General features: G+C 39.6%; 1 protein-coding gene across 1 annotated transcript; it reads left to right on the top strand.

The window, feature by feature from the left end:
* Window positions 1-5562: 5562 nt before the first annotated feature.
* On the top strand, window positions 5563-26593 carry LOC128896312 (homeobox protein unc-42). Its single transcript, XM_054159609.1, has 6 exons — window positions 5563-8343; window positions 13260-13387; window positions 14255-14362; window positions 20872-21054; window positions 21726-21825; window positions 23430-26593. Exons 1-6 carry the CDS (start codon window positions 8124-8126, stop codon window positions 23534-23536), a joined length of 846 nt encoding a protein of 281 aa, XP_054015584.1. The 5' UTR covers window positions 5563-8123; the 3' UTR covers window positions 23537-26593.

Genomic DNA, 26593 nt, shown 5'->3' on the forward strand with positions numbered 1-26593 from the left:
CGATAAAACCAAGTGGAAAGAGTTTTCCAGGTGTTTTTCGTCTTTGATGATCATTCATTGAAACAGAGACGACACGTACGATCCCCGAAAAGGCACTGCAGATCAAAGCTGGCGAATTTCCGATGCGCTGATCGAGGGTGCAGGGATATTCTGAAAAGGGGGTGCACAGCATATCGACAGGGCGTGGTCGAAATCTGTCACACTAGCCACGAACAAACTGATGCATTGTCAGCAACGGTATAGAGTTTCTTTCGAGAACCACGGCTTCCCTCTCATTCGATGTCGAAGGCTACGAGATTTTCAAAATATGACGTTCGGACAAACTGACAAAATTTCAACCGACTGAACAAATTTTACACGACCATCGAAAAGATTCTTGTATCATTAAGGCTTTTTTTAAAATAATTTCTTGATTGTTTAGCAAGGTTGACTTTACACGAGTATTTTTCATTGTGCGTTATTCGGTTTGATACTAAAATGATTGAAGCGAATCCAATTTCTACCTGTTTTGACAAAGGTCTTTCGGATAAAATAATAGCATTTTAGTTTCATCTGTTTGAATCGTTGCCAAAAGTATTTTCGTTCGATTTTGAGGATCTTATTTATTTGAATCTGTATATAGATGAAATAATGGGAAATTGAAACGACAATTAACGGATTAATCGAAATGTTTTTTGTGCCGTCTACGATCTATCAAAGCAAGCATTTCATTTTGTTAATATAGAATTTTAAAAGGAAAGTTAAAGTGCTAAATTTTAACAAACTTTTTTGGTCAATGTTATTCTTAATTACTTTGTCAATTTACAAAGCAGTGTCAGTTGTCGGTACCAGTGCCAAGAATCGAACGATTTTGTTTTAAATATATTTACCATTGCGATTAATCAAAGTTGAGTATACAATGTTTTCGGATTTGTTGGATAAATACAGAATATGTAAGGGTACATGGTTCCAGCTCAATGAGCTATGTATTTAGGATTATACCACGAACGAGTGTACTTCCAATTGGCGCATGCGCCACACGAGGAAATGAGTGGGCGGATATCCCGTATGGGCGAAGTATAATTATCAACCAAACCAAAGCATGATTCCAATCAACGATCGGAAAGATATTTTTACGTTGAGAATACGCAAGCTTTATTTACCTTAAGCAAACAATATTACACATTATTGTTTTTCGCGTTATTCAAGCTTATGCTATTTCAGTACAGTGAAAATGCGTAACGATTATTATAATTATTTTGTTAAACGAATAACAACGAACATGAACATCGAGAAACAATGGCGTTTTAATCCACGATAAGAATCTGAATGAACATCAAGTTTTGAATGCTTATAATTTATGGAAATGATCCAGTATTCAAGTAGGTATATTTTGCTGCGTAGAAAAGCCGTTTCGAAGAGTTACGGGAGAGTTTATCTCCACTTTTGCATCTTATCGATTAAATAGTGCGCTCGGAGCACCCTTATAAAGTACAACCTGCATATGGTCCATGTATACCGTCGGCTTTCCAATCGAAAAGATCTGATCTAATCTAGGCGATCTACCCCTTACAAATTAGATCCGTGAAACGGCGATCATGTAGAAACAGTGGTTTGACGTTACATGGAAATCCATGTGGAATTCGTATTCGACGATATTCAAATGCACGCACTCGTGCACATTGAATCTTTTACTATCTCGCTGTTTAAATATTAAATTACCAAATTTTCGAGTCCCTTACTGTTTGATGAACGAATAAATCTACGGAATGATTTCATTCCGTAATTAAATCGATCTTTCTTTAAATTTTCAAAGTAAACAAATTCAGGATTTTAATCGTAACGTTAGCTTTGTCAATTTTTCAGTGTAATCGAATGTAGTAGTTTTTTACAGAATAAAATAATTGTTACCCAGAAATGGGTTCCAAAACAATATTTCATATTCCAAAGTGAATAAACTATGAGAAAACCTGTGGTAGATAATTAACTTTGTTGCGCATAGAAAGATTATTATAGAAGTAAATTTCATTTCGAATCATGGGAAACGTTCACAAAGAGGAGTGTTAAAGAGACTTGATTGAATTATTATCGAGAACAGAGAGAAACCTCGATGGGGTGGTTTCCATCTTCGAATTGGCCAGTTTTTGACGCTGTCAAGTTTTTGCTGTAGCAGTCCTTAAAAAGAATGGCGACACGTGTGGTGGGCGTTCTGTTTTCAAAGAGCGATTCAAAGAGATGAAATTGCTGTCCTTTTCTTTTGTACTTCATCGACAAAAGTTTATCGATGTTCTACCCTTAAAGCATACCGTATATACATGACAGTGTCAAGTCTACATGAAAATTTAATAACAATAATAAGAATAATATAATTGTTTACCGTGTTGGACCGAAGAGAAACTAAATCAAAATTCCAAACGTTTACTAAATAAGTAAACCGTGTTTATTTGGATAAAATGTACCATAATATTTGTGTTCAGTGAATTTGAGATCGAATTACAATTACGTGGCAATTCTAAAAAGTTGGCGGTCCAGTCAAAAGAATTAAGATATTCATTGATTGCACGATTATTACCATGCACGCAGTCGTGCGTATTTGTCGTCGCGCGAAATTGCATGCCGTAAAACAAACCGTGAAGAGTTCCCTGTAAAATATTCGACGCAACCATGTAACCGCATTATGTTACCAGTAGTGCGATACGTGGTAGTGTGTGTGTATAATAGCTTCATGAAGTCCACTCAAACGTTATTGTGCTTCGAAAAATGTGAAAAAACTTCTTCTCTAATTAATATTCACACGTGTTTTTATTTACACACGCAACGTCTACATTTTCTACGCAACCATAACTCCCAGTTATATTTAAACAATGCTTTGAATTAATTTCTTTATTGTTTAAGTACATCGAGATTTATTTAGTTTATTAATGTCGAATCGAGTCGTAGAATGACCCCTAAAAATAAATAATAGACTTAACAAAGAAGCTTGAAGAATATCGAATATGGCGTCCTATAAGAGTATCGATAATAAGATTATTTACAAACGTGTGGGCTCGTTTGTCACGATCCAGTCGACGTGTCAATGAATGAAAAATTTACACAGAACTGAGTGATCTATCACAAAGGGAATTTTTAAATCGCTCACGTACAGTGTAGAATCTACGAAGAATTTTTTCGCAACGTTGTTTGTTTCGAGGTTGCCTAGATCATCGATTTTCTTTCATCTCGTAGAAAACGTCTCTATATAAAGAACCTGTTCGAGCTCAAACCTAGACACTTTTAAAATAATCTTATTACCATCGCGTAATGTTCTTTTAAACAAAAGTTACAAAAATAAACGTCAGCTGTCAAAATTGCTCAAATAATAAATACATTGATATTTTTTTAAAAATTTCTTTTAAATCTTCTCCACAGAATCAAACATTTCATTTACTGTACAACCAGCTAATAGCAATTTGTGTTCGATGAATGATTCGACGAGACGTTAATGGTGCTCGTGCTCGTGGTATTGCTGTTCGCGCATGACCCAGATATGGAAAATCTAGCTAACGAACTGACTTTTGCTATCACTGCCGGAAACGATGACCAACTTCTTTTTTCTGAAACTTGGCGAAACTTCCAAGACGCTGAAGCTCTCGAAACTTTACGCTTCTCCTTCGTAGCCGTTCTTTCTCATACTCTTCGGCTGTACGGCTGTTCGATCTCACCCTCGGCCGAAGGAACTCTCTCGCCGCGTTCTGAAGGAGGGACGAACGAAGAGGGCGTCGAGTAAGTAGACGAATCGAAGGGTTTTGTCCAAGTTTGTAAGAGAACGTGGGACCACCTTCGACTCGGCCAACCCTGAGCACGTGCATCATTTCGGATGACGGGAGGGGCTCGAAATTGCTGAAAATCGCCAGACCAAAATCGCGATAGCGGAAGGGAAGGAAAAAACGAAAATTCAACCCTCGTGTCTAGTACATGTACACTTTTCCAGGTTACTATTATTATTCAATGAGGACCAAACCATTGTAATCGAAACACATGCATCGATTTATTTTAAATGGACCTATTTCAATCACATCGTTAAATATTTTCAAAAAGAAGCTTTAGTAATTAAACCTGCAGAAATTCAACCAAAGTAGGAATTTATTTTACTTTGCAAATATTATGTGTGCGTTTTATAGTTTCTTGCACGTTAAATTTTCTTATAAATACATAAAATGCAAATATATTCTGTACTTGTGTTTTGTTAAGAAATGAAATCCCGAGGGTATTTTAGAAAATTCTGTATAAGATGACTCGAATCGAATCGTTTCAAACAAAATTGATGCCTGTGTCTCGAATACGATGTTCTGGTCGTTCAAAAATAATATTTTTTTTATCCAACTAGCATCGTGTTCTAAATTTCAGAAAACTCGAAAGTCAAATCTGGAGTGTCCATAGCAACGTGTATACACGTAACAGACGAAGAAGATATGTATTTCCAAGGTTTCGACTCGTAGTTTTTGCGAGTAGAACGGTACACGATAAACCGAAACAAATGACAAATAACGGTCCGTGGAGGTCCCATCGACGAAATTCAATTTCCCCTCGGGGTGGTCTGGTATCAATGAGAGCGTCCAAAGCCAAAAAGACGCGGAAACACGTTCGTTGCGACGAAATAATGAAAAGCACTGTTAAAAGCCTGGCCACGGTGATAGAACCAGACGAGGAACACAAGAGAGGCTAAACAAGATAAAAGGATGAAAAAAAAAAAAAAAAGAGCAGGAACAAAATGTTCACGCACGATACCTCGGGACCGGGCCCCCTTCCAGACTCACTTACCGAATTACTAGCGAAAAGCTGAGCGCGGGAATACAAAGACGGTCGAACGTGGCGCGCGGGGCGAGTGGCGGCGCGAGAGAGGAAATTCGTTAGAAAACCTATCTTTTTCATTACGAAGCGCGAACTCGAACGCAGCTCGCAGGTAAACGACGCCCCGCGCAACAAAGGGTTGTTCGCTCGCAAAAGTAGCCGGATCAGACGTGGGTGTACGTTACAGTCAAATACCGAAAACGGCCTGGAGGACGGGGTGGCGGTCGGATAGGGGGGTCGGGTGGTTAGGAAAAGAATTAAAAAAGCTATCTAGTCGGCGGGATAATAAAAAGGAAGACGGGCGCGGAGGTAGAAAAAAGAGAGACCGAGCGAGCGTATAATGTTAAGGGTTGGGAAAGAGTGTGACGAGAGGAAGACGACGAAGACGAGGTAGAAACGGAGGGATAGGACGAGAAGCAGGAACGGGTAGGAAGGGACGATCCTATCGTTGAGTCGATGGTGGTGACACGTACGCGGCCGATTCGCTCGTGTGAGACGTTGGGAAAAGCTAGACAGCAGGGTAGGAAAGAAAATCGCTCGCAGGTTATTTTCCCAGAAGAATTTTTATTGGTAAGTCCGCCATCTTGCCGCGACGGTAGGGGCGCAGCGAGTGGCAGGTGGCCGTGATTGGCGGTCGTCAGGGTAACGCTTCCCTCGCGCGTCCAATGGGAACGTAGGTACGGGAACCTCGTGCTTTCGACGCTGGTTGCCGACGAGGGGACGAAAGGGAGCACTGGTTACAGCCAACGACCCCCTACCATCGGTAGCAACCCCTCTAAATGTTCTCTGCCACCCCCCTCCTCTCATCGTCCATCTCCTCCTCCTCCTTCCATCCCCCCGCGAAGTCACCGGGATAACTGCATTTCGTGGACAGAATCCCACAAGAACTCACGGCGAGCGGTCGCCCCTCTAACACGGCCGATTCTCGTATCGTTTTCGGCTTTTTCCTCTGCGTAACGCGTTATACTGCGAGAAGGAAGGGCAGTCATCGTGGACGGCTACCACTATATCCGTCGTCGTTGTCTTCGCGACGCCGCGGCACAGCCACTCCTCGGTCGCGAGCGGGGCACGCGCCATTTCACGACAATTATTTCGATATTTGAATTTTCAAGAGCCCGGGGGTTACCCCGTTCCTCGTGCTACTTACCAACCCCCCCTCCCTCCCCCTGTATCCCACCCTCCTGTCACCCTCTGGTTCCGACCCATCTAATTGCATTCACCGGATAATCGGATTGAAATTTTCGAATCGAGGCCACGGTAGCGATAACGTCCGCCCGTGATTAACCGGCCAAGCTTTCCTCGGCCCTTACCCAGCCGCTTTCCAACCCCCTTCGCGTCCTCCCTGCCGTACGCGCATTCGACGTCCACGCCGTATTTCTCGCGAGTATACGCCGAAAAAAAGACGGGAAGCTTCGGTTTACGCTTTTCCTTTTTGTCTTCGGCCGGCCACGATATCGGGACTTGACGCCCGTGAACTTGGATCGAGAGGGCAACCGCGAGGACCGAGACTCGGAAGTGCGTACCAGAGCCAGTGGGAATCACCGATGACATCGACCGTCGGTTGAGAACCCCTGCTTTCGGACGGAGACGAAAGGACACCAGTGTAGATCGAACAGCTCTGAACTCACGCCCTTCGAAGGGAACCAGGATCACTAGGTACGTCGTTCATGGACGATCTTTGGAGGAAAACACCGCGATCGACTTCTTGACAAGAGATCCAAGTGCCAGAGGGGACTCACGAGCCGAGAAACCAGCAGGATCGGTTTTCGAACAGTGTCGATGTTGTGTTGAAGGAGAAGTGAATTCTGCGAACATGTGCGCCCCGAACGAACCGTCTTGGAAGTTCTAGACTCGTGGAAGGCTCTGGGAGAGGTACTATTCAATTCCTGTTGTAGCCACCGACTAAATAAATAAATAAGTTAATCCACGATCTTATTGACACGCTAGGAGCCACCGTCGAATAGCTATCGGAGGCCTGCGTCTAAACCATAGAGATATTTCCGAAGAGGATCGATTCAGACTTTATTCGACTGGGAACTCGGGGACTCTTCGTAAAAGAGTTGGAAAGAAAAGAGACCTTGGGCAATTTTCCAGTGATATTCTACAAAGAAACGAGTCTTCTGCATCTTGCACGAGTCGAATGTAACATCATCTACTACTTTGATTCGAAGGTTAATACTGCGACCGATGTAAGCAATTTGATCCAAGTAAATCGACGTAACGCGTCGCTATCGGATTCGGGGATCGAGGAGTAAATCCAGATTCTAGTAGTCGACTCGGTTCGGTTAGAAGACCGCAAGATTTAATTCGAGATCCTCGCGCGAAGATTCAACGACATCGGCAGGTCGTCCAGCGAGGATCCGCCAGGAAAGAATTCTGCTGCATCGAGCATGGAATAGAATAAAAAACAAGATTATCCTATACTAATAGAATAAGGAGTTGAGAGTCACGACAAAGTTCAAAACTAGAAGCATACACTGTTTCGATCCGAGTAAATGGATGTAGCTGGTCGCTATCACAGGAAACTGACTAAATCCATGTTCAATTTAGTCGAATCTCTGGTCGGCTAGAAGACTTCAAGATTTAGTTGGAGACTCCCTCGGAAGGAGATTCAACAATATAAGCGAGTCGTTAAGTGAGGTTTCGCAAGGAAACAATTGTACTGCATCGAGCAATAGAAATCTAACAAGGAGTCGAGAGTACGATAAAGTCGAAAACTAGAAGCATCACTGCTGCAAGACCTCAAGAACTCGAAAATCCCTCGTAAGGACATCAACGATCCGAGCAAAGCATCGGGTGGGATTCCGCAAGAAAACGATTGTTTATTCTCGTCTCGATCGAATAGACTAGAAAGAAGGATCCAAAAATATACGGTTCCTCCACTTGGATTCGCGTAGATCGATGTAACTGGGCCCCTGGCGCTATTACCGCTACTACCGCTACTACCGCTACTACCGCTATCAACCAGCTCAGCTTTCCTCCGGATCGTCCGCTCGTGGTTCCTCCTGAAGGGAGCGACGAAGGATGTCCTGGTAGGCGGTGGAGGACCCGTGAAGAGCATAACGAACGCGAGACCTCGACAAGGTCACCCCGGCATCACCCTGGCTAACGATTTGTCCGGAGGTACCGGGGGTCCGGGTGCAGGCGTCGGTTCCGTCGGCAGCACCTCCGTCGGCGGGAGTGGCGGCGGCTCGTCGATACCGACGACAGCCCTCAGCCTCGACCACCAACAGTTCAACATCTTCCCGGCGATTTTCAGCAGACAGCTGAACTTCTCCGCGGCCGCCGCCGCCAACTGTGGCCAGAACAAGCTGATGGACGAGTTAAGGCCGAACCTCGGTTTGCTCGGCGTCGGTCTCGTTGAGAACGACAGCTTTCACTTGAATCACAACCAAGAGAAGAGGAAGTGCAGCAGTACCAGCTCGAACGAGCAAGATTTCGGCCTCTATGGGGTCCACCAGGGCCTCGAGGCTAGCCCGCCAACACCCGCCGCGACGCCCGGAAGAAGCAGCGTCGGAGCCACTTCCACTGTTGGTAAGCATTCTCTTCTACGATCTCGTTGCAATCTTTTTTAAGCGCACGTGGTTGCTGGGTAGATACTAGATACGGGTAGATGACAGCATTTGCTGCACAAATGGCTAGATATGTACCGTTGATAAGTGTCTAGAAAATTACTAACTTTGATGAATAATTAATACGCACTCTAAATTAGTACTATAGAATTTCTGTTGATAAATTCTATATTGGATGTGTGTTTAATAACATTTAATAGTATCAAATGTTTCGAGTGTTATATTCAATTTTATAGTGGAGCTATGGGATCGTTCGGTTAGAAAATCAAATTTTCAGGCGTTTATGAGAGTCTTTTTTGATACCTGACGCCAATTCTAGAACCGCATAATTGCAATTAAGAGTTAAAGACGGTCGAGCTTGATTATAACGAGCACCAGGAAACCATCAAAATTCCATCATTTTAATAATTGTTGGCTAATATCCATAATAAGTAGAATCTATCTCTTCTTCTTCAATAATTTGAAATCTGGATTCAAGAAACTGAAGAAATATTAGATTAGAAAGGAATAACATAGATACACGAACGTTGTTTGTATTTTTGAATAAAATTAACATCGAGTAATGTTTTTCTCGCGAACACGCAACAATATAAAAATAAAAACCATTGAAAATAGAGTTCGTGTTATAATATTTGCAGAGTAAAATAAATTCTTATTTAGGCTCAATTCTTGTAGGTGCGTTTTCAATGATTTCATTTTGCATAAAGATCCTCATCCTACTAATTAGTAATAAATAAACTGAAGATTTGATGATTCCGTAATATAAACTAATATAATTGTTTTTAAAGGTTCCGTTCTGATATCGCTCAAATTTCCCCAAATTTCCACGATATATTCGTGCAGGTACGTTTGTTATAAAAGTAGGCAATTGCACGGGAATACAGGTAAATTAAAATCATTATCACTTTCTGCTCGTTACAGCCGTGATCTCATTATTTCAGTGCTCGTTATAACCAAGTTCAATTGTAGCATCAACGATAATGCGTCGGGGAAATAAAAACTGATGGCTATGAAATTCACGTTACTCGCAACCGATTTGTTTAAATTTATAACTCGATCACACGTACATCTAAACTTGCGTGAAAGTAGTTTCAACAATATTTATAACATTTTGAAAGCACATAGTAATCATACAGTCGTGTACTTGGATGATTTATTTTTTATAAATAATTTCATTAGTTTATTCTCCGAATTATTCAACTCTTATACAGTTATTTATTATTATTATTATTATTATTATTATTGATTTACTATTTTCGATTATATAAATGAATTTCTGAGAATTGCGAAGGCAAGTATGCAGACGAATAGCTAAATACCAGATAAATATAAATAAACACAAACAGATACTATCTCGTGATTAAACCCCTGCGCTACACTTTACGATAACAATTATTCAAATCTTAACGAAAATGTATGAAAGTAACCTCTTAAATTTATATGTATAAATCAGTCTCGATATTAGAAGATGTCTTTTAATTTTCTATCGGGGTAGGAGAGAGGACACCTTTAGGATGACTCTGAGAGAAAAATGGGCAACGTGTCATCTCGATATAGATGAATTTTCCGCTTGTTAATCCTCGAGTGCACATGTACATTGACAGACGATCGGACAAGGTTGTTGACAATAGGGTGCGGGGACTGGACCATATGGTAGTACCTGTTCTATAGGCTATTATTATGTGTTCATGGGGTTTAAGAGAGCTTAGCGCTAAGGGTGGCCTAATGGGGGTTCGTCTATAATCGCTGGACGTAGCCAGGCGTCAAGTATTGTCACCCAAGCGTGTGTCACTGAATCGAAACAGTGAAACTGTCCTATCTTCATCCCCCATCATATTTTATATCTATAGATTTACCGTGACTTCTATTTTGACTTCAAAAAGATATCGATGGTCGGTCCAAGATATATTTTTATTTGTACATTTCTCTATTTCATTTGAATTTTCCTTGTGTATACTTCGCGTGATACACGCGTCGTTTCCGTTGATGAATAATTTTATATATTTTTATAGCACTATATATTACGTTTATGGTATAGAGAGTATTTCAGTTTTCGCAATTAATACCAGTTGAAGGCAGTTGAAATAAAAACAAGAAAAAAAAAAAGAAACATTGTAACATTGCAGTCGCAATAAGAATAAACAGTTTTATACCGTCACGACGCGAATATTCCGGCGTATACACGATATTCTCCTCAAATAGAAAAAGAAACTTGCATCATCTGCGACGGAGAGAGTTTCTCGCAAGTTTGTTCTCAAGTAGCAGTATTAGATCCTCGTTTCAAAGTCGGCAGCCGTCATTCGTAGCAGAAAGATTTCGCGGGCTCACATTTTAAAAGGGGTAAGGGAATCGCGCGGAAGACCATCGCTTGAGTACTTTTAATGCCCCGGAGAACGCAAGGGGGTTAACGAAATTAATTTTTCCATCCCCAGTTTCACTCTTTCGCCGCCTCTCGGTTCCTGTCCTCTTTTTTCTCGTCGCGTTTCATTTGCATGAATGCTACGGCAGTCTCGTCTTGTTTCCGGAAAGTCTGACCTTGGACGGGGGTAGAAAAAAGAAAGAAAGCCCAACGTTAAACGTTCTCTCGATAAACCGGACCCCTGCCACCGTCGTATGAAATTCGTTATCGAATAATAATGGCTGCGATGATGTAACGGGATGCACCACGCGCGACCTGTTGAACTTCGTATTATTTCGATATTAATTCCAATTAGAAAGTTTCCTATTTTATTTTTGCATCGGTGATAAAACGCGCACGGCGCTCGATGAATATTTAGAACGTCGAAGGTACCTTTTCTGAGTGACGACACATTCACTGGCGAACTTGCGATCGCTTATACGAGGCTGAAACTTTGTTCTTAGAATTTGTCCTTAGAATTTAAATTCTGGAAATCATTTTTGGAAATCCTTTAATAAATAAATGCTTGATGTTGTCGTTATAATGACACACGTGGACATTTGACGGACAGACAACAAATTACAAAGAAAATCAGTCGATCGAGTTAGTTGTGGATGCCAACGAGAGCTTGAAAGCAGATGCCCATTAGTGGGCAGCTGCGAGATCTACGAGAATCTGCATTATTGGTAATTCTATGGATCATGTCGTTTGTCAAAGTGTGTATTCCACATCGTTGAAATCGTTGGTAATTATTTGGAACGCGTTATTCTGGGACAGATGCAGTTTACGGTCAATGCAATTATACTTGGACACCTTTTTCCCCAATTGCTACAACCTTCCCCGAAGATTCCTTATTCAGAAAAGTAGAAAACTGGTTTAGGAGGGCAATTTTGTACCGGACTGATTAAAAATAAATATACGCATACATTATACGTAGTATATGTATCTGAAATGATTAAAATAACAACTACTTGTCGATATAATTCTTCTCTGACTTACACATGTCTGTTCCAACCGTCTATTAGTATTTTGATAAGAATAAGATAAGATTGGTTCGGTCAGGCCAACCTAACTTATTTGCCACGTTTACAGAACTTTGATAACCATTACCCAAAGTTATTTTTCGTATATTCTTTATATTCTTACTTCTGAAGTCTTACCATTAAATAGTACTATTATTACTATTTATGAGCTTTTGTACCTGTTTTTACGTTTATCAAGGTCGAATCGCGACCTAACAAATGTTTTAACAAGGTGTCGATCACCGCGATCAAAATCTGTGACGCGAGAATCAGCTCCATCCTTAAGACCGAAGATTCTTCATGAAACAAAGAGAATTCTTTTTTCTGAATCAGTGGTAAGATATATTCCAAGCTAGAGTTGGCTTAAAATGGCGACGATCGAACTCTTCGCGAAAGATGTCGATTGGTACGTAAGGTTCTATCAAGAAGTCGATCGTTTCGTCAAGAAACAGATGGTAAGGGGTTCCCCGTCTTCTCGTTGAACTTGACCGAGTTTCACTGTTCACTGGGAAACGGGACAAGGTATGTAAAGTGGTCAGCATTCATCCTTGAACATTGAATCAGCATGTAACATGATTAGGTCATTAACGCCCTAACCAAGTTAGCATAGTGCGAGGGACTTCACTCGCCACGGTTACCCCGACCGTACGTTCGCACGTTCGTTCATAAAGCCGATACCGTGAAACAACCAAGACGAACGCAGACTTATTGAGATAGTGCGTCGCGTTAACTATCTGTTGCGGAGCTCCCCGCAGACTAACCCAGGGATTCTCAATACGTCATGGTCCACAGTGAGCCGCGTCGTGTTTCTTCGGGTGGGCCACGAGGGAATACACCGTTTGTCCCAAAGGTTTCCCAACTTTCATTCAAACTCGCTCTGTATGATAACAATTAGGAATTTAACCTATCCATTGCCAGCCAAATTTGAACCGTTTTGCATTGGTCACCAACTTTTAATGCAGATGCGTAATCCAAGTTATTATTTTGATAATAAAAAGTGATACCTCTTTGCGTCACATACAATCTGGACGTTTAGTTTTTTATAATTATAATTACTGTCAATAATAAAAATAACAAAAATTTGATATCAACAAAAAAGAAAATCGTCTCTGAAAGGTTAAATTTGTTGTTTTAAGAATAGAACGGAAATTTTTGATATAAAAGGAATATATATAAAAAATATTGTAAATATGTAATTGTAGGTCTTCAGGTTGAGAATTTTAATCTCAATTCTGTATAGATTCACTGTTATCCATATTATATCGTAATCCGTGTGAGATCAGATCGAGGCCTTAGACGGTTGGTAATTTAACGTTACAGGATGATGAGTAAATATTTTTACTCAAGCTACAGTTATAAACGATTAAATGTTGCACGAAATTAATTTCTACACCTAATACGTACAGCTATACGTTTGAAGCGTGATTGAAGTTATTTTAAGTAAACTTTCAATTCCAGGTGCGGAGGGAGCTTTTAAAAAGTTAAAGCCCGATCCTTGTGCTTCGAGTCCTCACATCGGCCATACTCCTACCACCGCTAGCTGTCCAACGCCTGCCCGACGGCGACACAGGACCACCTTCACGCAGGTTTGTTCTGAAATGTTATATTTCTTTATGTAAATCGCTCCTATGCCCGTGAATAATTAAGTAAACGTAATTAATATTAATTTTAGAGCAGTACAGAAATGTTTGTTCAATCCCTCGCATTTCAATACAGAGACATTGGTGCACCTATATTCCTTTCTAGTTCTAGTACTATGTAGTTTCCGACTTAAATAATTGAATCTAAATTTTATTATATCACAGATAATACAAAATGATTTGTATTTGTATTTGTTCTGTTGTGATAGATACTTACTCGATGACTTACTTGTCATTTTGGTACATTTCAATACTAATCTTCCAAGTCCTCAACCTGATCTCTATTACAATATCTCTATGTATATACGCATAAGCCAAGTCTCAACCTGATGGCCATTACAATCTATACGAACTTTAGTAGCTTTGAAATTTTGTTTATTATTATACTCTTACAAATTCATGGAGATTAAATTGAGGACTTGAAAGATTCGTATTTTAATGCAACAAAATAACAAATAAATATTTCTACTAGAATCACAAATGATGGAATATAAAAGCATAGAATTCATTTCTACGCCCAACACTCGTATTTGCTACTACCCTATCTGTCTACGACAACAGTTACACAATTTTGTGCGTTCGTAAATTTTTCGAATTCGACACGTCCGTTGCGTCTCGCAGTCGTTTGCATCTATTATTTTGATCCTCGATATCGGGATTACTTTCAGATAACCTAGTTCCCGTTTTTTCCCCTTTCTTTCCATCGATAACGACGTTTCGATTACCTCGATCCAGGACCTTTACGTATAGCGCTCAAATTTCCTGTCGGGTAGTTCGGATCGGCTTTACTATGGTCTTCTAATTGTTTCGCAGGAGCAGCTGGCAGAATTGGAATCGGCATTCGCAAAATCTCATTACCCGGACATATACTGTAGGGAGGAATTGGCGAGGTCTACCAAATTGAACGAGGCCAGAATTCAGGTGGGTGTGTTGCATTTCACCATTAAAAAATAAAACAAAAATTGACAATCTAACAATTCTTTATACTAAACCTACCTATACATGAAACAATTGTATATAATTTTTGAATTTTATATAAGAACTATACACAAACAACTCCATTTTAATCGTCCATGATCCGATGACAAACTATATTATTTACTTTATAGTTCAACTCTACGTTTAGTCTGTTTTCGAGAGTATTCTACCGAAACAATCCTTTCTATCGAAGGAGAAACTAGTTTAAATCGAAATTATGGAAATTTCATACTTTAAATAGCAACGAAAAATACGATATCAGTTAAGTGACTTAACGTACTTGCTTGTCGTTTGAAAAAAATTGTATTTAACATCATTTTTCTCTGAGAAATAATCTGGTAACATATTCGGTAAAATTAAACGAAAATTCTATTACCGGTGCAACTTTTTTACTTGGCTTGCAAAGTATTACAAAGACTCGCAAATATATTTTCCGTCGTCTATATTTTTGATACTGACTCACACTATAATTGAATGAAAGACGCATGTAGGGTGATGAAATGAAATTACAGGCGCAAATGTCGATTCAGGGCACCCCGTGTCTTTCGAGGGTTTGCAGAATCGATCAGAGAGAACAGTGGGAGTTTCACCGAGAGTTTTTGATACCGGTATCAAGATACCAGTTACGAATCTAGCAAATTTATCGACGCAGAAAGCAGAAAGCAGAAATTCTGTGATTATGCGGTCTGACCTTTTCAAGGACGAAGCTATAGACGATAAGTTTGTACCGTCTTTGAAATTTACTTATTTCTAGCTTCGATTCTAATCATTTACGAGACGACTCGTCAAATAGATAGGCAAACAAACAATCTATCATTGATATCCAAGTTAGCAAATATTTCGTAATAATTCAGTCGAAACACGAAACTTCAACAAGTAGACAGCCAGCAAATTCGAGGTGGTTTGAGGTGCGGTTTTCGAGGGCATTAAAGAAGGATGGAAATGGAAAGCATGGTGGGTCGGTACACCATCCGCGTTATGTTCCCTCTGCGGAAGCCATGGGCCGTGCAGACCCCCGAATTCGGAGCGGTACATATTAAAACAGTAGCCAGTGCGTTTCGCTCTTTTGATATATAATGCAGGATGGCGTTGTTTGAGTTAAAAGCCCGGGAACCGCGGCGACTTAACCCTGTTAAACTGCGATGCCAAGTAAAACGCGGTTTGCTTTTGCTGGCTGGCTGTAATTCATGCACAAAGTGTCCAGCCAGGAAGTGACTTCGCCAACGCGCCGGCGGAGACATTCGAACGAATTCGTTTCATCTGCGAATGCAAAAGCGACTCGGCTCCCGATGGCTTCGTTATGAAATGACCGGTTCTCTTTAAACTGATTCCTGATCGAATTCCTTCATCGAGCTGCAGTTTTGCCGAGCAGTTTAAAGGGGGAACGGTCGGATTCCAACTAAATCAAGTTTTTGGGAATTGGGAGGGGGGGAGGGGGAGGGGGAGGGGTGGGGGGTACCACACCGGGAGCTCAAATATTAGCGTGTTTGTTCGTGATTTTTTTTTTGGCGAGAAAAATTTTCTGAATTTTTGTTCAAGTTTCGGAATGTTTAAAGTACGCGTTAAAGAGTAATTGGTGACATTTTTCATGTCGTTTCACAAAGAAATTTTTCAGATGTCAACAAATCCTTATTGGCGAATAATGCTAAAGTTACGGCAATCTGTATGTTGAAAGATGGACGAGAACTTGGAAAATATATACACAGAGAAATATTGGCATATAACGAACACAAAGCCTGCGAACACAAGGTACCGTATTTTATTTGAAATTAAACGGATCCTAGGAAAACAGCAGTTGAACAGAATTGTTTTCCATAATACGAGCGTCTTTAATGTAAGAATCGTGGTTTCTAGCAAAGTCCTAACGTCTAGTTTCTATAATGTAAAGTTTCTATAATGTACGGGAATATTGGTACATAATGCATTTTCATGGGGCTATTATTTCGTCCGTCGGAATTCTTTAAAAGCTCCCGCGCTAGTTATGGCATTTTGTATCTTGGAAGATGGCGACACGCGAACAGGGTGCTTTCGGATGAAAGAGAAATAGGTAGGGAACATCGGTGGCAAAGTTGAGATGAGTTGAGAGGGGGGGGGGGAGAGGGAGGGAGGGAGGGAGGGAGGGAGGGAGGACGGTTGGGTGGCGCTGTACCGGAGGCTGCCATTATATCTGAGCCGCCATTTTAAATTGAATTTTCTCCACCCTAGATAGATCTGAACCGTCTCGGTCTTGCCGAGGTTCTTCCTTCGCTACGAGACGTGGGGTAAGAAGATAGGGAAGAGAGTAGAGAAAGTACCGAGGGGAACTTCCTCCCTAGGGTTAGGTCTCTGTCTTTTTCTCATCTTTCGGACCCCTCTATTGCGATGAATATCCTTCAACCTTACACTCTTGACGAGTAGCGTCGGCGAAATTTTCGCTACAATTTTTCTCGCATAGGTACTTTTCTTTACACCGGTTCTACTATTCGTGGACGGTTTGTTTAAGGGGATGTTGTAATCTAGAACGTAAATTTTCAGTTTTTTTTCAGGATTCTTCTTTTTTAATCTATAAAGAATTTCTGTAAAGGGTTTTCCACACACATTTATTCCCATTTTAAGAACATACACAATTTTTTCCAGGTAAAAATAATCAAAATTAAACGCAGTGCAAATGATCTCGTACAGTCTCTCCTGAAAAAAAGGATGTTCGGAATAATTATGAAATATTGAAAGTTCAAAGAATGGCAGAATGCATATTTACGTGTTTTAGTGAAAACATTACTCCCCCATACCGAAAGAGTATTATTTAGATAAATATGATCGAAGACAAAAGTTGCATGTCGTAAATGTGCAATTCCTTGAGAAACATTCCTTAGAGAAACGCGAAAAGTTTACAAATTACTGGTAGAAGATCTAACGAAAACGTCCGCGTTAATGATAATGATAAAAAAAAAAAAAAAATGGGGGGTAGCATTGTGGTAAGAAAATAATTCTCGAATCACCGCACAAGAAATCCCATTACGCCGAGGAAAAAGAAAGGTGAACCCGAGCCCCGATATTGAGTTAGCCGAGTTTTCATTCGACCTTTTTACTTCGATTCGACTTCCGATCGAAGCCTATCTACTGGGCGTTTTACGAGAAAATCGACTTCCTATTTAAGAGGAAATAAGAGAATTCGCGGAAAAAAAATTAAAATTGTCCATCCATGTTTTCTCTTTCATTAGGCTGTTAGGAAAACAGAAAAAGATGTTAAAAAATAGAACTAATCTGCAGAACCTTTATCGTATCATTCGTTCATTTATTTATTTATTTCAATTCATCGTTCTACGCACGTAGCAAAGTCTAATGCTTTCCTCAGTCCAAATACAAAAGCTCTGCCTGAGATTCAGCTCCATGGCCATCGGTCCTTCGTTTCCGAAACAACCACTCGATATTATCTCAGGACTCGCGCGAAAACGTTACAAAGAGAGGATCTCCGCTAGAAAGTAACCATTATTCCCAGATCCATTTTCTGTCTGTACACGGGTTAGCTATCAGAGTGCAGAGTATTCTCTCAGGCGTAGAGGAGGATAGTTTTCTGGGTCGTGGTCCTCAAAGTAGCAGACATTTTGAGCTGTTCTCCCCTCGAGAGCGAGCCTGCACTTTCGCTATCCCATCCCTCGCACTATCTTCTATCCTCCTCTATGGGAGAATGTATAGTTGAAGTAAGAGAGACAGAGGGGGAGGGGTAGGGTTGGAGAGCACGGTTTATTGAATTACGAACTCTTAGCTTTCCAGTTCTTGCAGGGTGCGCGCCTTAAGGGACGCGCGCTAGTATGTTCTCAAAAAGCTCTCCGTAGCAGTCGCAAATAAAAGAACTCGTCCACTTTTATCAGATCCACGAGAAGAGGTCTGTTCTAGCCAAGTAAATGCATCATCTACGTGTACAGACGAAGTATGCGCAGATCATAAATCGACGACTCTTACACTGAGAATATCTCGAGCTTAACGATAGCTTTACAAAGATTTCTTCTCAGACTTGTGTTACAATATTCAAAGTCGATTTTCTCGAAAACAAAGCCTGACGTGAACAATTTTTATTCTATATTTTCGACTTATTTTTTCGTGTAGAATCACCCCCTTCGCGCTTGGACCACCAGTTACCGACACACCCTCCATACGTTTCCAATGATTTCGTATACTTAATGATTCGTGCGTTAAAATCCGAAAGAACTTGGCCAACCTAATAATACTATTGTACTCGTAGCAAAATCTGAAGCAAAGGTAGCCAATGTAGCAAGCAAGACTGTCAAGTGTAGGTTCTACGTGTAGGTTGATTCCCATAAAGTTTGCATTTGCATCATTTTTTACGCATAAATAACGCTCGTCTGAACCAGCTACAGCGACGAATCCTTCGTTGGGTATGTCTTTTATCTCCCATCGAGCCGCTGGCGTTCCTCCCGCATAGAGTTACCTTTATACCATAATTTTTTCAGGGCGGAGACTCCCTCGGATGGGGTAGTTTACATATCGCCATTTTATATCGGGCAATTTCCATTGTTTCGCGGGATTAGCAAGCCCCATATTGGGGGTGCCTGAACCTGCCACCAGCGATTCTCTGGCATCTACTTACATTGAATCCCTGAACGTCCTGCATCCCTACTTATCCTTTCCGATTCGTTTCGTCCCCCTTCGGTAGGTTCTTACCGTTCTCCATCAGCCAGCCTCTCTTTCCAACCAACCCCCCAGAAAGAGAAAAGCCTCCTCTGGCGTGGTTGGGGTCGGGTTGTTTCCACCCTCGTGGTGACGTTACCGGTGCCCTTTGATTGGCCAATGCCACGGCTGTGACGTCACTTCCAGCTTTCTCATTGGCCAACACGTTTTATCGACATTTCTACTGTGCACCATCTCCCTCTCTCTCGTTCCGAACTTCTCTCTCTATCTCTGTCTCTCACGCATGCGCGCGTACGCCATTACAAAAGTGGGTGACACAAGAGGGTGGTCTGATCATGCTCACCCCTCTTGCTCCCTCTGCTTTATCTGCTCTTTTCTCCAGCATCGCTCTGTTCTTCCATTTCCATCCCTGCCTCTCCCGTCCCCCTTCTTCTATCGCTTTTTGTCGTTTTCATTTTTTTTTTTTTTTTATTTTGCCACCCCCGTCTCTCTATTTGTATTTTCTCTTTTTTTCCATCCCATCCCCTGTACAAACGCAGCGTTTCCCGAAATGCGTCTCGTTGAAATACCCGCGGCTATGGTTTCGCGTCCAAGACACAGGGAAGGGCGAAAATCTTGTTTGAACGAACATCTCGTGTAACGAATAACAGATAAATAACTTCGAACGAAATGATAACTGATAGCGTTGGTGGTTTTTCAAGGATGAGAATCGTAGGAATAGAAAGTATTGTACTAACAATTTTGTGTGAAAAGTGTTTAGAAAGCGCAAGAGGAAACGATAAAGTAACAGTAGGGTAGTAATAGTGTACAGTAAAAAAAGTTGCATATTTCTTTTCTATATCGAGCTTCGAATCAAGTGTTCGTCAGTTGTATATAATAATATTTATATGTATTATTCGTTACTGATAAAGTTTACACGTATCATCATTATTTTGAACTGAACATGTGCAAATTGTAGAACAAGCGAGGCATGACGCATAACAAATTGAAACTCTCATTTCAATGCATGGCACGCGGGGCAAATTTGCATTTAGACCGTCGATATTAATTACTAATCTAAATAATTGTAGTTGATGTGTTAAAACTAAGTCGCTTGTTTGCCATAAAAGGTAAAGTAATTCACAATTAAAACAATAACTCTGTTCTTACTTAAATATTTACTATATAAATTCATCCAACGTAAAATACTGTAAACATAAGAAACCGTTTAACTTCTTTATTTAGAACGAGATAAATTTACGACGAACAGTATTATTTTTCCCTTATTCTGCTAACGGTATTTCTCGGCGCCAAATTTTATTCCGAATAAAATGTGTTCCAAATAACTCGTGTCTTGTTCAGACATTTTTGTTGTTGGGATGATGCGAATAAATTACTGTATGGAATAGCCTCGATCTAAAAGTCAAAGTTCAAAGTATTCGAGTATGCATTGACGCAAATTGTATTACCCGTCAAATATAGCGCCGTTTCGCTTTACTCGCACTCTTCGATGCAAGTTTCTATGAACAAAGTCTGTCCCGAATCGATAAATAAAACAGCCTCGAGTAGTATCACGGAAGACAAGTACTTAGGCAATTAAAAAAATTCAAACTATACAGCTTTCCAATATTTTGCAAAGGCAAAAAGCAACATGTATACTAGGGTTTATATATATTTTATTTTAAATTGCATACCAACATTTGTCGGTACAATCCTAGGACCACGAACGGATGAACATATTTTTCAAGAATAAAAAGAGAAACAAAAGAATAGTACGTAATGTAATTTCCGAAACATTCATGCACAAGATTCTAATTGAAACTCTGTTCTTCTTGTGTTAATAGGTTTGGTTTCAAAATAGAAGAGCGAAGTATCGAAAACAAGAGAAACAGCTTCAGAAAGCTCTGACTCCAATTCCTGCGTGTCAAGGTGCCATGATGAGGAACATCTACCCTGGTGCTAGCAGAGGTTATCAACCGTACCCTCATCCTCATAATAGCATAAACGGAATAAATCGTTACCCTCAGGTGAGTCTACAATTTCACAACAGAAATACTAGACAAGACTATTTGATAAACTGACTTTCGTAAATAGACATAAATAGACGCGTTACGTGTTATTTTTCGATTTCGATTGCTCGAGCGACAACCGATACATCAAATCTAGCAGCCAACGGTATCGTACCCCAACGGATGAATTCGATGCGTTTCTCGTTAATGATTTTAACCGAGGTATTAAATTGAAGTGCACCTGAGCGTCCGGCGCATCGCTATCGGTCGATGTTCCTAAATTGCATTTAGACTGATTAGTTGGGTCGGGCGGATTACCGAATGCCTACTGGTTTAATTAAGCCAATAATTCTTCGAATGTGCCGATTTCCCAGCAAAAAAGCTCCGACGTCCTCTTAATCGATCCTCGAGTCCCTGGTTAGAATTCCATTTTGACGTAATCATTCGCCAAAGTTTGCTACCATCAGACCGCGAATGTTTATGCAAATTCATGTATCTAAAGAGACAGAACAAGCATCGAATGATTGATCATACCTAGAATTTTTTTATTTCTTTACCGAATTTCCATGGGAAAAATAAAAAGTTCGTAGCGATAAAATGTTTAAATTCAAGAAAAATAATTTATAGTTCGAAATATAGTTAAGTAGTGCAAGTAAACGATTAATTTATACACGGATCTGTTCCTGCAGATGGGCACAACGTCTTATCCGAGTATGACACAACCATTTTCCATGTCGCATTCGGCGTCGAACATGTCGGCAGTTACTGGTATGAGACAAGATGCAATGGGTGAGTACGCATAATTATTAATTACAATAAATAAGAAAATCATCTCTTTTTACACACAACGTGTAATAATTACGTAACAAACAAACTTACGGTGAATTTTATAGGAAACACATGTCTGTCTTTTTTTAGCTATTTCAGTCAAAATAGATATCGTAGATATTAATATAGCTTCTAGGGGAGAGAAATGAACAAATGGACAGGATACTGGTGTCTGTAATAACGAGACACAAAGTGAGAGAAGCGCTCTGCTCGCGAGAGCAACTCTGTATAATCTAATTGGTCAAAACTTTAACAATGTTTTATGAAAAAACGGTTCGTTTGCGATATATGGTTCCTTTTGAACGCATTCTCTTGTCGAGTAGAATACACAGACGCGCGCAAAATTTTATCTGCCATTTCAGGCACTAAATGAATTGTTCAGTAGATTTTTTAACACTTTCCCCGTGGATAAAAGGATCTGCATAATGCACGACAAATACTTTCTTTACACTTTGTGCAGCACGTAAAGTAACATATAGATTATTGAATATTTAGAATATTTCTATTAATTATTCATCAATATTTGAATCGAATAATAATTATTATTATTTATAGAATTCCTTTCGAGGGTGGTTATAAAATGTTCATCAATTATATCAGCCTGCAACAATGCTATCGGTAATACGAAACAGAACAAGGAAAAATTTAATCTTTGCTATAAATATTAAATATGGCTGAATAACCATGAAAAGTATGTCTTTTAATTTATTTTACGAGCATTTTCCTCGAATTGATATGTACATGTGATTTGAAATCGAATATTTAGCTACACGAACAAGGAAAAATTGATGTATTAATTCCAAGTATTAAGTTTGTTTAAATAATCGACGAAAGTATATCATTTAATTCATTTTACAAGCGTTTTCTTGAAAATGAATTGAAAATGAAGATACATCAAATTGAAAATTTTAACCTTTGAAGATGTTTCGGGCGTTGACTCGAAATTATCGAATGATTTGGCAAAAAGGTATGCCGGAAATGACGGGAATCGGACATCCGTACAAACGTGCGTTCTGTACAAGACGTTCTCTCTATTTCCGCTCCAGCGCCGTCTTACACCATTTCCGGCGCAAGATGGAATATCGCTTCTAAATCGAATCAAGACTATTCGCGAATAGGCTGCTTTGCCGCTCTTCGTATAGACATCCACGTTGGACCGTCGGGGTCGCGTCGGCGTCGGTCTTTTACCAATATCTAAACGTCGCGTAACGATTTAACGTCTTAATGCGATAGCAAATCGATCGATTAGCGGTTACGAAGAAGCTCCTGGGAAAGTCTTTAAATCGAATCACCTGATTGCTTTTCCAGAGAAAAGAAATTTCGTTTCCTCCGTTGAACTGTACCTGATACGGAAGCCTGGACGAACTACCCCTGACCTACTCCCTATTTCCGGTTCTTGCACTAATTCTAGGAGTGAAGATAAACATAAATGATTTAAAACAATGTTACTCAAATTAAAGACAATTGAACATGGACAAAATACGAAAGACTCTCCCCAAAGTAATGAAGTACGCATAAAATATGAAACACGAACGCTACTAATAGATCTTATCGTCTCGTTTTAGGAATGTCAGCGGAGGACGAATGGTACAACAAGAGCATCTCTGCTTTAAGAATGAATACAGCTCATCACCCGAATCTTGCTGCTCCTATGCTACAGTATCAAACATAATTGTAAACGTTACATAGGTGGGGCTACTCGAGAAATTCACACAAGTATTTGAAATGCAAGCACGTCTTCGTTCGCACAACTCAGCATTGCCAAATTGTGTTGTCGAGGAAAGAAATGAAATTAACGAAAGAACAATTATTTCAAGGCACCACCGAGATGACGTAGGGAAACGGTGAAATGGAAAATCAAATTAACGCGATTCTCGTGGCGCTTTTCAAGAAACGAAGAAATCGTATTACCAAACAAGCATGATACGCAATCGTGCTACCGTTCCGGATTTTGTCAGAATTATTTGTTTATTGATAATTACGATAGGAAGAGGACAACTCTGGTTGATAAGTTGAAGTTAGCGAGACATTGTCGAACATTTCGTCATACTGTTAATGCTATTTTGGTAAAGCTACTTTGTTAATGACGCAATATCTACAATTAAATATACGTATTCGCACGTACTCTACGACTATTAGTGAAAATCTTTATGTACACGAATTCCATGTGTATTATACAGGGTGTAAAACGAGTAATTGCCTAGGCTTTCATGGATGAAGTAACATGTTGAAATTGTAGAAAATACGTTGAAGAACAGGCAAAATTCATATCGATTCTGAAATTCAAAGTCGAATCTTTATATTCTTGGCTAATCTATTCGATAATGAGATAAGAAGTTCGAAAGGAACCACACATACCGAAAGATTGTTAGCGTTCATTTTAATGTACATTTTATTACTTCAAAGAAATTAGCCTTTATCTTCCGTTATCGTATCGCAGTAATTCTACAATAAACAGATTAATAAATTCTTATTTTCTGTACATTCAAAAAGTGGTAATATAATTATTAATTAACGAAGACTGAATCAGCTCTGAATCAACGAGGAGAATATGCAACATTACAAAAATGTATATCTCTCACGAATCTCTCGGAATCAGAATGCACAAAATCATCCATGAAATTCAAGAAAAATTTTGCTTTACACGCTGTCCAAAGAACAACACATTTTCTTCGCATTTTTTTTTTATACTTCAATTAAACAGAATTTATTCATAGGATTTCGTGTTCTAACCTTCGACCGCTTGTAACATTAGCGATAATACATTCCATGTATTTTCGTCAATTATTCCAACTTGTTTTCGCTCAAGGATATATACAAGGATACATTTCGCTGCATAATGAACGAATCCAAGAGCGTTTTCGTATAACTACACTTGTTCCTGGGATGTGAAAGTAAGTTTTTCATATTTTGTTTCAATGTTATCTTTCATATTATAGTACTGGTCAATAAAATCAGACATTAAGACGTTAAAGAGGTGTTTCTTGTTTCGCGATATGGTACGCGGTTCGAATACAGGGTGTCCTTTAAGCTCTGCATTGAAAATACCTGCATTGCTTTCGATGATACGGAGAAAACGGAAACAAAAGGAAAATGTTTTCAAGATTATTGCCGATTTGTTAATTGGGGTAGGATTTGTTTATTATCATAATATTGCAATAACACTACTATAACATTGTGAACAAGTTCTGTAGTATTATATTATTGCACATTTAATGATATGAACCTTTTAACTTGCTAATATCGTCGTATGGTTCCCATCTAAACCAAACGTTTCTCCTTCCGCCACGTACCTTCGTATCATTGAAAGCAACGGAGATACTTTGCGTACAAAGCTTGGAAGTCTCAACCTGTGTAATAATTAATCGATACGGATCCGCAACGTGGAACCCGACGCGCGCATGATCCACGCGATAATTCGTTAGTTTTCTTAACAACGATCCAGAACATTTTCGTTAATGGAGGGGGACTTGTAAATAAGGGCGAGATACATATACAGTGTACTCAACAGATATTCTAGCATATGCGATTTTTCAATGTCCTTTTAAGAATGTAAGCCATACCTACCCTTAGTGGAATATTAGGCATTGATTTGTGTGCTTATGTTGGCCAGAATTTTAAATAATCGGGGAAGGGAGGGTAGATGAGGGTAACTGACGATTCTTGCGTTCGAAATTTGAAGGGCGCCAGGTTTCAATCATTTCTAACGCTTATCTATTCTCTGATCGATAAATGAAATAATCGTTTTCTTTGCGTTTACATTTATCACAGAAACTTGACTCTACTCTTTCTATTCGTTCGAAACGAATATTCTATCTACAGATTCAAGGAATGTAGTTTCTCTATTTTCTTTAATATGAAATTTTCTTTTAAAATGTGTGTTACTTCAACGCCTAAGACTATCAACGACCAATACTTTGCGTTATACTTATTCGAAATACTACAACGTATTTGAAATTAAAGGGGCTGGATGAATTTATGAATATAATTCTCTTTTCCACTAATTGTCACACAAAATTGTGACAAAGGCATCGTTAATAACCGAGTTATTATAAGAAGAAATTGGAAGTACGTCGGAATGACCGATATGTTGGTTTTGGTGTTAAAGAACATAAAAGATATTTGTCGAACAAGAATTTTCGTTTGTTTAAAAATGGCCAAATTGCCCGTTCTCCCTGGCGCCTTTCAGTGGTGATATTTGGAGTCTGTCCAATCAACAATCGTCTATATTGGTGTCATTTTTCGATAAGTGTCTAATCCATATATTGATCGAGAATGGAGTTGCAGACGACTGCATTGTTTTCATGTAGTTTCTCTGCGACCTTATTGCTAATATCACTCGCGGTGTTCCACGCGAAATGTTCCTAAAAATTTGTAACATATCACATGACACACGAACACACATGCACTTACACATACACGTGTGTACGGTACAGGAGCGCATAAAATGAAAAGAAAGAAGAAAACGTATACACTTTCACACACGAACACACCACGTATGTCGAGGGGAAAAAAAAGTTTAGGAGGCGTTAAAGATTAAGTGGAAATGCATACCGGGGGCGACGTAACATAGTTTTAAGCAAGGGTCACGTATTGTACGTATGTGTTGTACATAGCCTAAATAAAAATTACATTTAAAATTACACCCTGTTCATAGAATTTCCCGATTGAAATTAGAAAGAAGAGTATTATTAAATACCTTCAAAGAAGGTATCATCAAACTTTTATG

This window comes from Hylaeus anthracinus, unplaced genomic scaffold (genome assembly GCF_026225885.1).
Source record: "Hylaeus anthracinus isolate JK02 unplaced genomic scaffold, UHH_iyHylAnth1.0_haploid 0, whole genome shotgun sequence".
Taxonomy (NCBI): Eukaryota; Metazoa; Arthropoda; class Insecta; order Hymenoptera; family Colletidae; genus Hylaeus; species Hylaeus anthracinus.